A 16,412-nucleotide genomic window follows, 5' to 3' on the forward strand; every position below is an offset into this window, starting at 1 on the left:
TTCTGTTGATTTCACCTCAACAATTGACCCTCCCCATACCCACTCACACAAACACCCACCCACCCACCCACCCACCCACCCACACACACACACACACACACACACGCACACACACACACACACACACACACACACACACACACACACACACACACACACACACACACACACACACACACACACACACACACACACACACACACACACACACACGCACACACACACATCCTGTTGTCATAACCCCCATTGTCAAATGTCACCACTGGGTGTCTCTCTCTCTATCATGTTTGATTCAGTCAGTGTAATAGGTGTGGAAAAAACGTGTTTTCTCAGGGACTGACTTTCTCCTTTCCCCCTGATGCCTGTCAGGCTGTCTCTAAAAGGATGACACACAGGGCAAAAACCTCTACAGCCTCTGTGCCTGTGTGTCTGTCCGTCTGTCTTGTCTGCGTGCCTGTGTGTCTGTCTGTCTTGTCTGCGTGCCTGTATGTCTGTCTGTCTGTCTTGTCTGCGTGCCTGTGTGTCTGTCTGTCTTGTTTGGGTGCATGTGTGTCTGTTTGTCTGTCTTGTCTGCGTGCCTGTGTGTCTGTCTGTCTGTCTTGTCTGCGTGCCTGTGTGTCTGTCTGTCTTGTCTGCGTGCCTGTGTGTCTGTTTGTCTGTCTTGTCTGCGTGCCTGTGTGTCTGTCTGTCTTGTCTGCGTGCCTGTATGTCTGTCTGTCTGTCTTGTCTGCGTGCCTGTGTGTCTGTCTGTCTTGTTTGGGTGCATGTGTGTCTGTTTGTCTGTCTTGTCTGCGTGCCTGTGTGTCTGTCTGTCTGTCTTGTCTGCGTGCCTGTGTGCATGTCTTGTCTGCGTGCCTGTATGTCTGTCTGTCTGTCTTGTCTGCGTGCCTGTATGTCTGTCTGTCTGTCTTGTCTGCGTGCCTGTATGTTTGTCTGTCTGTCTTGTCTGCGTGCCTGTATGTCTGTCTGTCTGTCTGTCTTGTCTGTGTGCCTGTCTGTCTTGTCTGTGTGCCTGTGTGTCTGTGTCTTGTCTGCGTGCCTGTATGTCTGTCTGTCTGTCTTGTCTGTGTGCCTGTCTGTCTTGTTTGAGTGCATGTTTGTCTGTCTTGTCTGTGTGCCTGTCTGTCTTGTTTGAGTGCCTGTCTGTCTGTCTTGTCTGCGTGCCTGTATGTCTGTCTGTCTGTCTTGTCTGCGTGCCTGTGTGTCTGTCTGTCTTGTTTGGGTGCATGTGTGTCTGTTTGTCTGTCTTGTCTGCGTGCCTGTGTGTCTGTCTGTCTGTCTTGTCTGCGTGCCTGTGTGCATGTCTTGTCTGCGTGCCTGTATGTCTGTCTGTCTGTCTTGTCTGCGTGCCTGTATGTCTGTCTGTCTGTCTTGTCTGCGTGCCTGTATGTTTGTCTGTCTGTCTTGTCTGCGTGCCTGTATGTCTGTCTGTCTGTCTGTCTTGTCTGTGTGCCTGTCTGTCTTGTCTGTGTGCCTGTGTGTCTGTGTCTTGTCTGCGTGCCTGTATGTCTGTCTGTCTGTCTTGTCTGTGTGCCTGTCTGTCTTGTTTGAGTGCATGTTTGTCTGTCTTGTCTGTGTGCCTGTCTGTCTTGTTTGAGTGCCTGTTTGTCTGTCTTGTCTGCGTGCCTGTGTGCCTGTCTGTCTTGTCTGCGTGCCTATATGTCTGTCTGTCTGTCTTGTCTGTGTGCCTGTCTGTCTTGTTTGAGTGCATGTGTGTCTGTTTGTCTGTCTTGTCTGTGTGCCTGTGTGTCTGTCTGTCTTGTCTGCGTGCCTGTATGTCTGTCTGTCTGTCTTGTCTGTGTGCCTGTCTGTCTTGTATGCGTTTCTGTGTGTCTGTCTGTCTTGTCTGCGTGCCTGTGTATCTGTTTGTCTGTCTTGTCTGTGTGTCTGTTTGTCTGTCTTGTCTGCGTGCCTGTATGTCTGTCTGTCTGTCGTGTCTGTTTGTCTGTCTTGTCTGCGTGCCTGTGTGTCTGTTTGTCTGTCTTGTCTGCGTGCCTGTATGTCTGTCTGTCTGTCGTGTCTGTTTGTCTGTCTTGTCTGCGTGCCTGTGTGTCTGTTTGTCTGTCTGTCTTGTCTGCGTGCCTGTGTGTCTGTTTGTCTGTCTTGTCTGTGTGCCTGTGTGCCTGTGTTCATACGTGTGTGTTGCTAATGGAGTTTGTCAATGCAAGCATGCTCACACTCCCAGGTCTCTCTCTGCTCTAGTCTAAAGATGGTGTTGAAGCTGGGGTCAGAGAGATAAAGCAAAGCTCCCTGGGGCCTCATTTATAAACCTACAAAATGTACCCCAAAATGTGTGTGTGTCAGTTTTCACGCAAAAGGTGACATTTATAAACATTTTACTTGATGTGAGAATGTGCTCCCTGCAAACTTTAGACCATGCGTACGCACATCTGCTAGTGGTTGAAGTATTGTATTGCAAGCTGGCAAGTAAGTATTTTGTGCAAATGGGGCAAATGGGGTATATGATGAAAAACGTATTCATAAAAACTAAAAACAGGAACACCTATTAACAAGAATGCTGCAATTTGCCGTTAGTGAGAAGAGCGAAAACCAATGTTTATTTAAAATTTTTAATCTAAGATAATTAGAATAAATGCAGAACAAATTCCTCACCTTTTCTGTCCGGGATGGTTTCATATTCCCAGTGGAGCCACCAAATGATCATGCACATCTCTCATTTAATTGGACCTAGTAGCCTAGTAAATAGATACGCTATATGTATTTTAAGTTTTGCAATATCATAGGCAGCGTGTTTTATAATACTGGTATACAGTTGAATTTAACAGGTGAACAGTTGATTTTTTACATTGAAATAGGTTAAGCTGCTGTTAGTGCTATAATTGAAATATTTTTTTGCTTTTGCCTGCCTTAGACAATGTTTCAGAATTCATGGGCAGTCCATCATATTTAGGTTGGGGGAAAGTCGATGTAAAACATTATTGAATTCAAACGTTCTACTGACAGGTCCATGACAATTAGTCATTATTTTCTCTTTCAGAAACTGACAGTCCTTTTCCAGATACAGTATAAATTACTGCTAAAGATTAACATCCTGCCAACATAGTAAGTAGATTGGTAGCTTATGTAAAATATTCGACAGTATGGGTAGACTACAGTATTGCTGTACGATAGGATCCCAACATCATTGCCTATGTAATCTCAGAGCCTAGTCTTTTGCATGCCGTGGCCTAATGCCAATAGTTCATAATTATACAGCAAATAAAGGGTGTTATTGTCACCATAAAAGGTGAATGGAGGGTGTTATTGTCACCATAAAAGGTGAATGGAGGGTGTTATTGTCACCATAAAAGGTGAATGGAGGGTGTTATTGTCACCATAAAAGGTGAATGGAGGGCGTTTTCCAGGCAGAGTTTTAATGCTTGTTCACGCGTCCCCGTTTTTTTGACAGGTCTGATTTATAACAGTATGGCGTGCGGCAAGTTTATAAATCTCAATCTTTTTGAACGTGCGCAAACTTTTCAGAAATGTCTCATGCAGAAATGTGTGAAATTTACATAATGGTTATAAATGAGGCCCCTGGTTCCTGGTAGTACTGAAGCTGGTGTCAGAGAAGTGAAGCATAGGCCCCTGGTGCCTGATAGTACTGAAGCTGGTGTCAGAGAGGTGAAGCATAGGCCCCTGGTTCCTGGTAGTACTGAAGCTGGTGTCAGAGAAGTGAAGCATAGGCACCTGGTGCCATGTAGTTCTGAAGCTGGGGTCAGAGAAGTGAAGCATAGGCCCCTGGTGCCTGATAGTACTGAAGCTGGTGTCAGAGAAGTGAAGCATAGGCCCCTGGTGTCTGATGTAACTGAAGCTGGTGTCAGAGAAGTGAAGCATAGGCCCCTGGTGTCTGGGAGTACTGAAGCTGGGGTCAGAGAAGTGAAGCATAGGCCCCTGGTGCCTGATAGTACTGAAGCTGGGGTCAGAGACGTGAAGCATAGGCCCCTGGTGTCTGATAGTACTGAATCTGGTGTAAGAGAAGTGAAGCATAGGCCCCTGGTGCCTGGTAGTACTGAAGCTGGGGTCAGAGAAGTGAAGCATAGGCCCCTGGTGTCTGATAGTACTGAAGCTGGTGTCAGAGAGGTGAAGCATAGGCCCCTGGTACCTGGTAGTACTGAAGCTGGTGTCAGAGAGGTGAAGCATAGGCCCCTGGTGTCTGATAGTACTGAAGCTGGGGTCAGAGAAGTGAAGCATAGGCCCCTGGTGCCTGATAGTACTGAAGCTGGTGTCAGAGAGGTGAAGCATAGGCCCCTGGTGTCTGATAGTACTGAATCTGGTGTAAGAGAATTGAAGCATAGGCCCCTGGTGCCTGATAGTACTGAAGCTGGTGTCAGAGAGGTGAAGCATAGGCCCCTGGTGCCTGGTGGTACTGAAGCTGGTGTCAGAGAAGTGAAGCATAGGCCCCTGGTGCCTGATAGTACTGAAGCTGTTGTCAGAGAAGTGAAGCATAGGCTCATGGTGCCTGGCAGTACTGTGCTAGGTGGTACTGTACACAGGGCAGCATGCAGACCAGAAAGCTTTACTGTGTGTGTGTGTGTGTGTTTGGATGTGTGCAAGTGGATGTGTGTGCATGTGTGTGTGTGTTTTAGTAGGGCGTGCGTGCGTGCGTGTGTGTATACATCTGTGTGCAGGCAGGGAAACGCATGCCCGTATCAAGCTTTCATCCACTTATTGCTGCTAGCTGAACAGTTTAGAGTTGACATTCCGTTCCTGTTTAAAGCCCCTCCTCCTGTCTGAGGAGATATTGTTAGAACTTAGCCATAAAGAGGAAAAAATCAAGCGGTTTTCTGAATCCAGCTTGTGTTGTTCCCTGTCTTGCTGTTATCAGACATACACCCTTCATCATCTGGACCTTACAGAGATATATAGTTTGTCTTTTTACACCTGAATTGTGGAATAATCTCCCAAACTACAATGTGATGATTTAGTGCCTCTTGGGCAATTCAGACAGCTGATTGAGGACCTTTTTAATGAATTTTTGTTTTGTTTTCTACAACTGTTTTGTTTCTCTGTTTTGCTTTTGTAGTGTACTGATGTGTATATTTTTGTAATTACTGGGCTCATCTGTAAAAGTGAGAGGCTTGAAACTCAACAGTTTAGCCCGATTGGCAAAGACTATTGAAAAAAATAAATATATATTTCACCTTTATTTAACCAGGTAGGCCAGTTGAGAACAAGTTCTCATTTACAACTGCGACCTGGCCAAGATAAAGCAAAGCAGTGCGACAAAAACAACAACACAGAGTTACACATAAACAAACATAAAGTCAGTAACACAATAGAAAAATCTATGTACAGTGTGTGCAAATGTAGAAGAGTAGGGAGGTAAGGCAATAAATAGGCCATAGAGGCGAAATAATTACAATTTAGCATTAATACTGGAGTGATAGATGTGCAGATGATGATGTGCAAGTAGAGATACTGGGGTGCAAAAGAGCAAGAGGGTAAGTAATAATATGGGGATGAGGTAGTTGGGTGTGCTATTTACAGATTGGATGTGTACAGGTACAGTGATCGGTAAGCTGCTCTGACAGCTGATGCTTAAAGTTAGAGAGGGAGATATAAGACTCCAGCTTCAGTGATTTTTGCAATTCGTTCCAGTCATTGGCAGCAGAGAACTGGAAGGAAAGGCGGCCAAATTAAGTGTTGGCTTTGGGGGTGACAAGTGAAATATACCTGCTGGAGCACGTGCTACGGGTGGGTGTTGCTATGGTGACCAGTGAGCTGAGATAAGGCGGGGCTTTACCTAGCAAAGACTTATAGATGACCTGGATCCAGTGGGTTTGGCGACAAATATGTAGCGAGGGCCAATCAACGAGAGCATACAGGTCGCAGTGGTGGGTAGTATATGGGGCTTTGGTGACAAAACGGATGGCACTGTGATAGACTACATCCAGTTTGTTGGAGGCTATTTTGTAAATGACATCGCCGAAGTCAAGGATTGGTAAGTTTTATGGGGGTATGTTTGGCATTATGAGTGAAGGAGGCTTTGTTGCGAAATAGGAAGCCGATTCTAGATTTCATTTTGGATTGGAGATGCTTCAAGTGAGTCTGGAAGGAGAGTTTACAGTCTAACCAGACACCTAGGTATTTGTAGTTGACCACATATTCTAAGTCAGAACCGTCCAGAGTAGTGATGCTAGTCGGGCGGGAGGGTGCGGGCAGAAATCGGTTGAAGAGCATGCACTTAGTTTAACTAGCATTTAAAAGCAGTTGGAGGCCACGGAAGGAGTGTTATATGGTGTTTAAGCTCATTTGGAGGTTTGTTAGCACACTGTCCAAAGAAGGGCCAAATGTATACAGAATGGTGTCGTCTGCGTAGAAGTGGATCAGAGAATCACCAGCAGCAAGAGCGACATCATTGATATATACAGAGAAAAGAGTCAGCCTGAGAATTGAACCCTGTGGCACCCCCATAGAGACTGCCAGAGGTCCGGACAACAGGCCCTTCGATTTGACACACTGAACTCTATCTGAGAAGTAGTTGGTTAACCAGGCGAGGCAGTCATTTGAGAAGCCAAATCTATTGAGTCTGCCGATAAGAATGCGGTGATTGACAGAGTCCAAAGCCTTGGCCAGGTTGATGAAGACAGCGGCACAGTACTGTCTTTTATTGATGGAGGTTATGATATCGTTTAGGACCTTGAGCGTGGCTGAGGTGCACCCACGACCAGCTCGGAAACCAGATTGCATAGTGGGAGAAGGAATGGTGGGATTGATTTGTTAACTTGGCTTTTGAAGATTTGAGAAAGGCAGGGCAGGATGGATATAGGTCTGTAACAGTTTGGTCCAGAGTGTCTCCCCCTTTGAAGAGGTGGATGACCGCGGCAGCTTTCCAATCTTTGGGGATCTCAGACGATACGAAAAAGAGGTTGAATAGGCTAGTAATAGGGGTAGTAACAATTTCGGTGGATAATTTAAGAAAGAGAGGGTCCAGATTGTCTAGCACAGTTCATTTGTAGGGGTCCAGATTTTGCAGCTCTTTCAGAACATCAGCTGTCTGGATTTGGGTGAAGGAGAAGCGGGGGGAGGGGGGGGGGGGCTTGGGCAAGTTGCTGCAGGTGGTGCTGAGATGTTGGCCAGGGTAGGGGTAGCCAGGTGGAAAGCATGGCCAGCTGTAGAAATATGCTTATTGAAACTATCGATTATCGTAGATTTATCGGTGGAGATAGTGTTTCCTATCTTCAGTGCAGTGGGCAGCTGGGAGGAGGTGCTCTTATTCTCCATGGACTTTACAGTGTCCCAAAACTTTTTGGAATTAGTGCTACAGGAAGCAAATTTCTGTTTGAAAACTAACTAACTGACTGACTGAGTATATTGGTTCCTGACTTCCCTGAAAAGTTGCATATCGCGGGGGCTCTTCGATGCTAATGCAGAACGGCACAGGATGTTTTTGTGCTGGTCAAGGGCAGTCATGTCTGGGGTGAACCAATGGCTATATCTATTCTTAGTTCTACATTTTTTGAATGGGGCATGCTTATTTAAGATGGTGAGGAAAGCACTCTTGAAGAGCAACCAATCAACTTCTACTGGCGGGATGAGGTCAATATCCTTCCAGGAAAGCCGGGCCAAGTCAATTAGAAAGGCCTGCTCGCTGAAATGTTTTATGGAGCGTTTGACAGTGATGAGGGGTGGTCGTTTGACCGCGGACCCATTACGCACGCAGGCAATGAGGCAGTGATCGCTGAGATCCTGGTTGAAGACAGCAGAGGTGTATTTAGACGGCAAGTTGGTCAGGATGATATCTTAGAGGGTGCCCATGGTTACGGATTTAGGGTTGTACCTGGTAGGTTCCTTGATAATTTGTGTGAGATTGAGGGCATCTAGCTTAGATTGGAGGACGGCCGGGGTGTTAAGCATGTCCCAGTTTAGGTCACCTAGCAGTACAAACTCTGAAGATAGATGGGGGGCGATCAATTCACATATGGTGTCCAGGGCACAGCTGGGGGCTGAAGGGGGTCTATAACAAGCGGCAACAGTGAGAGACTTGTTTTTGCAAAGGTGGATTTTTAAAGTAGAAGCTCAAATTGTTTGGGTACAGACCTGGATAGTATGACAGAACTCTGCAGGCTATCTCTGCAGTAGATTGCAACTCCGCCCCCTTTGGCAGTTCTATCTTGTCGGATAATGTGATAGTTAGGGATGGAAATTTCAGGATGTATTGACTTCATTTTCAATAAATTAGCAAAAATGTCTAAAAACATGTTTTTACTTTGCCGTTATGGGGTATTACGTGTAGATGGGTGAGATTTATCTAATTTTGGCTGTAACACAACAAAATGGGGAATTAGTCAAGAGGTATGAATACTTTCTGAAGGTACAATATTTATTATATGTGTAATGTTGGAAAAACATATTGTAAGAAAGCTGTAAATATGAAGCAAAACGAGAGTTACAGTTGGTAGTTTCAGTGATAAGTTAGGCCTTGCATAGCCTGTATCTTGAAGATGTTTCTCACACATAGTCCATTCATTCTGCAGCTGCATTAGGGCTGACTGGTGGAGGGGGCGAACTGAATCCCCTAAAACATTCTTCTCACGCTGTTCTCCCTCGACAGGCCTTGGCTGACGGCTGTTACAGGGACATGGTGGGGATGGGAGTAGTGTATGTTTGTTTTTAGTATGTATAATATTAAGGTTATTACACGACCATCTCATAGGCACACATCTGTCTGGCGCTGGCTCTGGGTCTAGCTGGGAAGACAGCAGATGTTTGACTCACTAGAAATCCAGGACAGCTGATAGTGCTCTCCTCTCCGATGGGATCTTGGCTGCATTGTCTCAACTCCCTCTATTCCTCCTGATCGTTCTGCCAATGCTGCTGGTCATCGATTGTTCACGGAGACAAAATGTTGGAATTCCTATCCTCTTGCACTGTAAACAACAGCTGGGCAAATTTAGAGGGGTTAACTTGTCTTGAGGCTTCTCCCTGTGGCCTCACTCGGCTGTCCTTCCATACCCCATAGAATGTGTTTCTCTCGCTTTTGGTCTGTACCTCCTTTTACATCAGGGACGGGCAACTTTGATGAGGTTGGGGGCCTCAAAAAAATCTGAACTCATCATGAGGGGCCGCAGTGACTGCAATTCTACACATTTTGCCATAGATGTGGAGAGAAATGTTAGCAGTTTCTAATCTGAGTGAAAGTTTCTAGATGTTGTGAATTACCCCTGTCGGTAATCCGACAATGATTACTAGATGTTTAGATTGTTGGCTAGACGAACTTACCAATCTAAAAAATGTTTGCTGACATGGGCTAATTGAGGGACAATTGATGCACAACCAAATTTCGAAATTGCACCTTGTGTATTCTACTATTCCAACTCTCAACAGTAAGTTGAGACTCCGACTGTGTTCCCAAACCATTTTTGCTTGTATGTTTTGGAAATTGATCCACGGGCCTACAAAAGGGGGGCCAGTTGCCCATCCCTAAACCGAAGACTTACAGTGATGCATATCAAGTAACAATTCGGCAAACATTGAGCAGGGAGCAGGACCTTTATCTGGAGGCAATGATAACAGGGATTTTTCTGCCATTGAAATCCTTGGCGTTTTTTCTGGTTGCCTAAGTACAAACCGTAAAAAATATAAATAATTTGCGATTAAAAAAAACGCTTTCAGTGTAAACTTAAACGACCATTGCCGTGGCCCCTGCCACGGCCACCACCTAAGCCGCTTTTTGATCCAGAAAAAACGCTGGATAACCGAAACACAGTGGACATGTCCCAACTTCTAGAGGGACCTAAAGGTTACACTAGCTTCTGTGTTAAAGTTGCAGGGCTGGGAAAAAAACGAATGTTTCTAAAAGTGTGATAACTGACGCTACATTGTACGAGAGAGAGAATGAGTGAGAGAGATTGAGAGATATAGGGAGAGAGAGAGAGAGAGAGAGAGAGAGAGGGGGAAAGAAAGAGAGAGAGAAAGAACGACATAGAGAGAGATATAGGGAGAGAGCAAGAGAGAGAACCCCATCAGACCCCATCTATCCCAAGGGAGTGGGACTGGGAAGCAGGAGATGATCACACCAACGGTTGGCTGGTTGGCTCCAGTGAAAAGAAATTGTCCAGTCAGCGGTTTCCTTTAAAAAAAGTCCCGGGATTGTTGTTGTAGGGTGTTCAGTCAGGGGAGATAGGATTTGAGGGAGAGATCAAGTTATTTATTAGCCGGAGACATTTAAATGGGAAACTCTGCCATGATGGGTGCGGGTGGAAATGGGAACTGGCGTGCCATGCCAACTGGAAATGCCAAGGGTGGCATGCTGCTTGGGAAGTATGCAAACATATAGCTCAGGTTTTAGACAACAACAGGGTCCGGTGGGGATGATATGGACCCAGGAAGAGAGAGGTTAAGGCTCTGCTTTTTTGCCAAAAGTTTTGAAGTTGAGAGAGTAGGCTGGATACCTTGGGTGGTATCATCAATGCATTATCAAGATGATCAGATATCAGATTTGCTGCCTTAGTGCTCAATGTCTTCAATTAGATTTGTGTAGTTTTATTGTGTCAGTAATGACCTTCCACAGAGATTAGATCCCTTTGAGAATATAGACTCCTTCCCCTATTGAACTGTTATCAAACGCAGCTATGAAAATGAACACCATCCCATACATTTTTCCCTCTTCTCCAAATGCATTTAACAATCTCTTCACACCTTGACTTAATGAAGGGATCACCCTCTGGTTTTGGAGATGGGACCTTTCAGTGACTGCTACACTGTGAAAATGTTTTAACATAATCTTTCCATGATAAAGTGCTTGCTTCCTGATCCTCTGCTGAGGGTCCATCATAATGCTCTGATTGTGGTATGCTGCTCTGGACCAGGCCGCCCGCCTGCCTGCCTGCCTGCCTGCCTGTGGGATGGAGCTTAAAGCATACTTTAACAGATTTGTGTCATCAAAACATTCTGATGTAAACCTCAACTAGCTCACTGGTCTTAAGATCTGTGTTCAATCATGCACCTGCACCAAGCTGAAGCTCCATGATATTAGTGACTCTTGATCAACCATTGTGAAATCAATGCAAAATGCAATAAACATTTACAGAAATTCATAAAATAGAAAATACCTTTAAAAAGTAACTACAAACGATCAATAGCACCCTTAAGAATTTGGTTAGTTGAAGACTGGTGGTTGCCTCCATCCATGTTGCATTAGTTTTGTGAATGGCATGTCCTCATTCACAACCACTTGCATATCTAGTCTACTATCTACTGGTCTCTGACAGTTCAAATAGATGACGAACGTTAATGCAAACATACCACAATGCACCTATTTCCTGTGTGAAGCTCACAGCTTGACAGCCTCACAATACCGTCTAGGACTGCTGGGTGTAACCTAACTGACCTGGGCTACTTCCCAACTGGTACTCTATTCCCATATACTGCGCTTTTGACCAGAACCCTATAGGGGCCTGGGACTGGAAGGACAACAAACCTGAGATGGTAGTGTGGGGCTGAAAAATAGGATTCCATCTGGAGACGTTAGACTTCAACCCTTATAAATCTCACTGTGGTGTTGTGTGTGTCTGCTGTCTGCAGGTGGCTCAGAGCTCCAAGGTGTGGGGAGAGGTCCCGCTGCCTGAGGACCTGGACTCCGAGAGGACTGTCGTCCAAAGGTCTCAGCGGTTCTTAGACGATGACGAGGACTTCACTGCGGACGAAGCATCGGGAGGTAGGGTCTGGGGTCGACACAACTGGATCGCAAACCAGCTTTCCTTTCATATTGAAACTTAATTTAGGATATACATGTAAAGATCATGGTTACAATGCTATACTGTATAGAATGTCACGCTGCCCCTGAATAGTCCTTACAGAAAAGCAGTGGTCCCATCAGTGGTCCCATCCATAGTGAATCTAACTGTTTACTGTAACTATTTTCTCCCCCATAATCCACTAGGTGCACAGGGTTCATTCTCCACCCTGCTGCACTTCAGATGTACAGTATATGTTCCACCTGTTGAGTAAATTAATGGTTAGTCCTCCCTGATCCTCCCTAGTCCTCCCTGGTCCTCCCTAGCCCTCCCTGGTCCTCCCTAGTCCTGCCTGTGCCTTGAACTGTACTAGCATGCTGAACTGACCACACCTCTCATCTTCTCGGTAGATCTGCCCAGTGGAGAGGAGGATGGAAGCACACCGGAACCCACAGTGGTGACTGAGATTAGCACAAGTAAGAACCCTCAGCCCTTAGCACAACAGTCCCTGCAACTCTAGGAACAGGCACGTGCACAGATAGGGCTTTACCCTTCCAGTCTCCCGAGTGCACTTTTTTATAAAGTTTTTGTCGTTGTGGTTCTGAACCCATTGCCCGCAAGTCATCATTAAATACTACTCTATGCTTCAGAACCAAAACGTTGCGCATCTTGATTGGTGACCAATGACCAGTCATCAGCATTGTCACGCAATAGCGGGCGTACATATTCAGATTAGTGACCAGAAAGAACTTGTTTCATTTCCTTCAGTTTGGCAAAAACCGAGTAGGCCTACGTTTATCACCCATATAAAATACAGTTTAGCAATCTACTACTGACTCATCTTAGCCAGAACAATCTACTACTGACTCATCTTAGCCCGAACAATCTACTACTGACTCATCTTAGCCAGAACAATCTACTACTGACTCATCTTAGCCAGAACAATCTACTACTGACTTATCTTAGCCAGAACAATCTACTACTGACTCATCTTAGCCAGAACAATCTACTACTGACTCATCTTAGCCAGAACAATCTACTACTGACTCATCTTAGCCAGAACAATCTACTACTGACTTATCTTAGCCAGAACAATCTACTACTGACTCATCTTAGCCAGAACAATCTACTACTGACTTATCTTAGCCAGAACAATCTACTACTGACTCATCTTAGCCAGAACAATCTACTACTGACTTATCTTAGCCAGAACAATCTACTACTGACTTATCTTAGCCAGAACAATCTACTACTGACTTATCTTAGCCAGAACAATCTACTACTGACTTATCTTAGCCAGAACAATCTACTACGGACTCATTTTAGCCGGAACAATCTACTACTGACTTATCTTAGCCAGAACAATCTACTACGGACTCATCTTAGCCAGAACAATAGGCTACCTGGAAATTTGATTGATCCTGTCACGCTCACTATCCTCAAACTCCCCGTCATAAATCAACCAAGGCACAGCGTGCATGTAGTTCCACATCTTTTAATAGGAGTGAAACCTTAACAAACAAAGAACAAACAGGTAAACAGCAATGACCGTGACGCAACCGAGGTGCACACAAACACACACGGAAAATAATAATTACCCACACATTAGGTGGGAAAAAAGGCTGCCTAAGTATGATTCTCAATCAGAGACAACGATAGACAGCTGTCCCTGATTGAGAACCATACCCGGCCAAAACATAGAAATACAGAAACCTAGAAAACAAAACATAGAATGCCCATCCCACATCACACCTTGACCTAACCAAATAGAGAAATAAAACGGCTCTCAAAGGTCAGGGCGTGACAGATCCTTTTCATATTTCGGATAGGCCTAGTGTTGATGGCTACTGACTATATGTCTAAAGATAAGCAGCTGTAACATCGCACTGCCTTCAATATTATAGGATGAAGATGTAACATATTCTGGCAAATGTATTACAATATTTGTAAGGAAGAACAGGACTACAAGGCTGGCAACGAGCACTCTGCAAGCAGGCTGCCCTCCAAAGTGATGGTGCGGTGCAGACAGAACTTTCCATCCGATCCTGCAACCATTACTACAAGTAGGTTGTATGATTTGGCTTGCTCTGGACTCCAGAGAAGTGACATGATATATCCCTAGTTGATATTGGCTGCTAACATGAATGACCTTCAGCTCCAAATTCAGGTGTAAAACGCTGTTTATTTCTGTAGTCTATCTTGCGTTTTTAAAATGCATATTTTCATTTATGGCTGTAAATACAGGCTATATTAGCGCAGCAATTGTGCCAGCATGTTCGCGTGTGTGCATGTGCGTGGGCGTGGGGGGGTCGCAAGTTTTGTACCACTCCATTTTGGGGGTTGCAGGCCAAAAACTTTGCAAACCGCTGGGATACATGATAGTGGGCTGGATTTGGGCTGGATATAGTGGCCTACAGTATTTCTTACAATCTTCTGTTTTGACTGGAATTGTGTTGTCATTCTTAATATGTGCAGCATTTATTCCAGTTAAAAATAGTTTAGCAAAATACTTTACCCATCAGATTGTGCTGCTTTCCCCTTTTTTGGGGGGGGGGGGGGGGGGGGGGGGGGGGTTGGCACATGTCCCCCTAAAGGTCTGTGCACGGCCCTGTCTCGGAAGATAAGCCATGTGGTTGGCTAAACTGGATCCTAATAAACAAACAAACTAAACCCAACCAGGACCTTCTCTCCCTCAGACAGGCCTTATTTCAGTGTCCATATGTCTAGTAGATGGATGCATCCAGGAGAAACTGTCTGTCTGTCTCTGAATGGTGTCTCCTCCACATCCGGCTGTACCATCTTCTTTCACAGTGCTGAGTGTCTGGTCACAACAGGGAGGCAGAGATGCACGAGATGTAAACATTCCCATTCTTCCTTTGATCCAATGACAGAAGGTGAAAACACAATACCACACATGAAAGAGGAAGACAAACAAAAAGCTGAAGCAGACAACACAAACATCTTTGTTTTGCAATCCTCCATCTCCTTCCCATGATTCTGATGCTGTCCTCTTTGAGATTTGTAGATCTATGCCAATAGGAGCTTTCCTTCTGAGGGCAGATATGCACAGTATAGGCACCATTGAATATACTCAGCTAAATTTAACAGAACCAGTGAGAGGTGAGATTACAAAATGTCTGGCTAAATTTGGAGTGAGTGGTGTGACTTGAACACAATATTAACATGTTAGTCATGCTGCTCTACCTGGAGCACCACCTCTTATCTGTATTTTTCCACCTATAGGGCTGTGTTTAGCCAAGGGTTGGATGACAGTCTGGACAACAGGAGTTCTTGTTAGCAAAGTGTGGGACTTTCTCTATCCTATTTGACCTAAGCATTAAGGCTGTCACCCGCCATGCATCGAGGACATCAATCCCTTTTTTGTTTTCTAGTTTATACTATCAGATGATCTAGCGATATTCCCCTTAGATTCCCTCAGGGAACCATATCTGTTGTTTATAGCTGTGCTAGCCGGCCTGGTATGTTTATGTGCAGGTTATTGCCTGATTCATGCAATCTTGTATGGTGCCACTAATGACATCAAACTTTAATTCACCTTCCCATCTTATTCACCTCACTGGAATCAGGCAATAACAGTAGTGAGTTGACTTAAGGCAATAGTGGCCTTAGCCCTTTAGGAGTATAGCTAGTGTAGTCTCATGGTACTAGTCCTCAACACCGTGTTCTCGTTCAAGAAACCTAGAATGGCAGGAGTCGAGGCTGCGAGTACGGGTAAAAATAATACCAGATGAACTTGAACCGAGGATCATGATAACGTTTTCTAGCCCAAAGACTAAGTCCCCTCCACTCTGTTTTGTAATGGTGGCTGGTTCATAGTTTGTCCTTGGTGCCAGACGGTGTTGACTGGCAGCCACCAGCCAGCTAGTGGAGCTCATTACATCATGATGGAATAATTGTTTTTGTAGCAGCATTACAGGGCTGACATCAGATCTGGGGCAGCCAGGGGCATAGCATGTGCTCTCTGCTACCGGAAAGAGCTCAGCACTGAGGCCTAGCTTGCTGGATATCTACTGTACAGGGAGCACTGAATCATGGTTGGTTGGACGTCCACAGTTAGCCATGACTAAACAGGTGAATTACAGGTTGGACACACTAGCCAGGAATTCCCCCAATTAAGGGCCCGGTATAAGGACAACTGTATCAGGAGTTAACTCACATGTAAACGAATGAGGCCATACCAGGTCGTGTGAACTTGGTAGTTCTCAGCATTAGCAGATCACACTCACAGTAGTAGATTTGAAGTTATCTTTAAGCCTCCATCAGTAGAATGGGAGCATTTAAGTGGTTTGTTGACCCATTGATGATCTTAGATGTGAACACCCCACATGGGGTGGGTTTGATGTTTTGTAGTTCTCGGCTAAATCCTGCTGAGAAGCTTGGATTAGTGACCTCAGGGTCAAAGCAGATTTGGCGGATAAACATACTACACACAGGGCTATTCAAGTAAAGAAGAAAGTTGAACAAGTCTGAAAATAGTATTTGTTTTTCCACAGATTCTTCAGAATATATGGGATTTCTGGGGTTTCCATCAGTTAATTACTATCCAGTCTTACTTGACATGGCCTACTGTATTTTTGACTACACTACTGGTATCTACTGGTATCCAGGCACTCAGTGTCTATTTTTACTTTTTCTTTCAAGTTCAGTCAGTGTTACATTTTGGACTTGTTGCTAGTTGCTAGTAAATATCCATGACTAAATACTGTATCC

The 16,412-nt window shown here is 44.9% G+C and overlaps 1 protein-coding gene across 1 annotated transcript in view; it reads left to right on the forward strand.

Moving 5' to 3' along the window:
* Positions 1-8,239: 8,239 nt before the first annotated feature.
* Positions 8,240-16,412, forward strand: part of hspg2 (heparan sulfate proteoglycan 2) — a 141,962-nt gene continuing 133,789 nt past the window's right edge. Inside the window, exons 1-4 of the mRNA XM_039008751.1 lie at positions 8,240-8,243; positions 9,010-9,029; positions 11,530-11,662; positions 12,092-12,157. Of these exons, the coding sequence (XP_038864679.1) occupies positions 8,240-8,243; positions 9,010-9,029; positions 11,530-11,662; positions 12,092-12,157 (223 nt within the window). The remainder of the gene's footprint in view (positions 8,244-9,009; positions 9,030-11,529; positions 11,663-12,091; positions 12,158-16,412) is intronic.

The sequence above is a fragment of the Salvelinus namaycush genome, chromosome 14, assembly GCF_016432855.1.
Source record: "Salvelinus namaycush isolate Seneca chromosome 14, SaNama_1.0, whole genome shotgun sequence".
Lineage (NCBI taxonomy): Eukaryota > Metazoa > Chordata > Actinopteri > Salmoniformes > Salmonidae > Salvelinus > Salvelinus namaycush.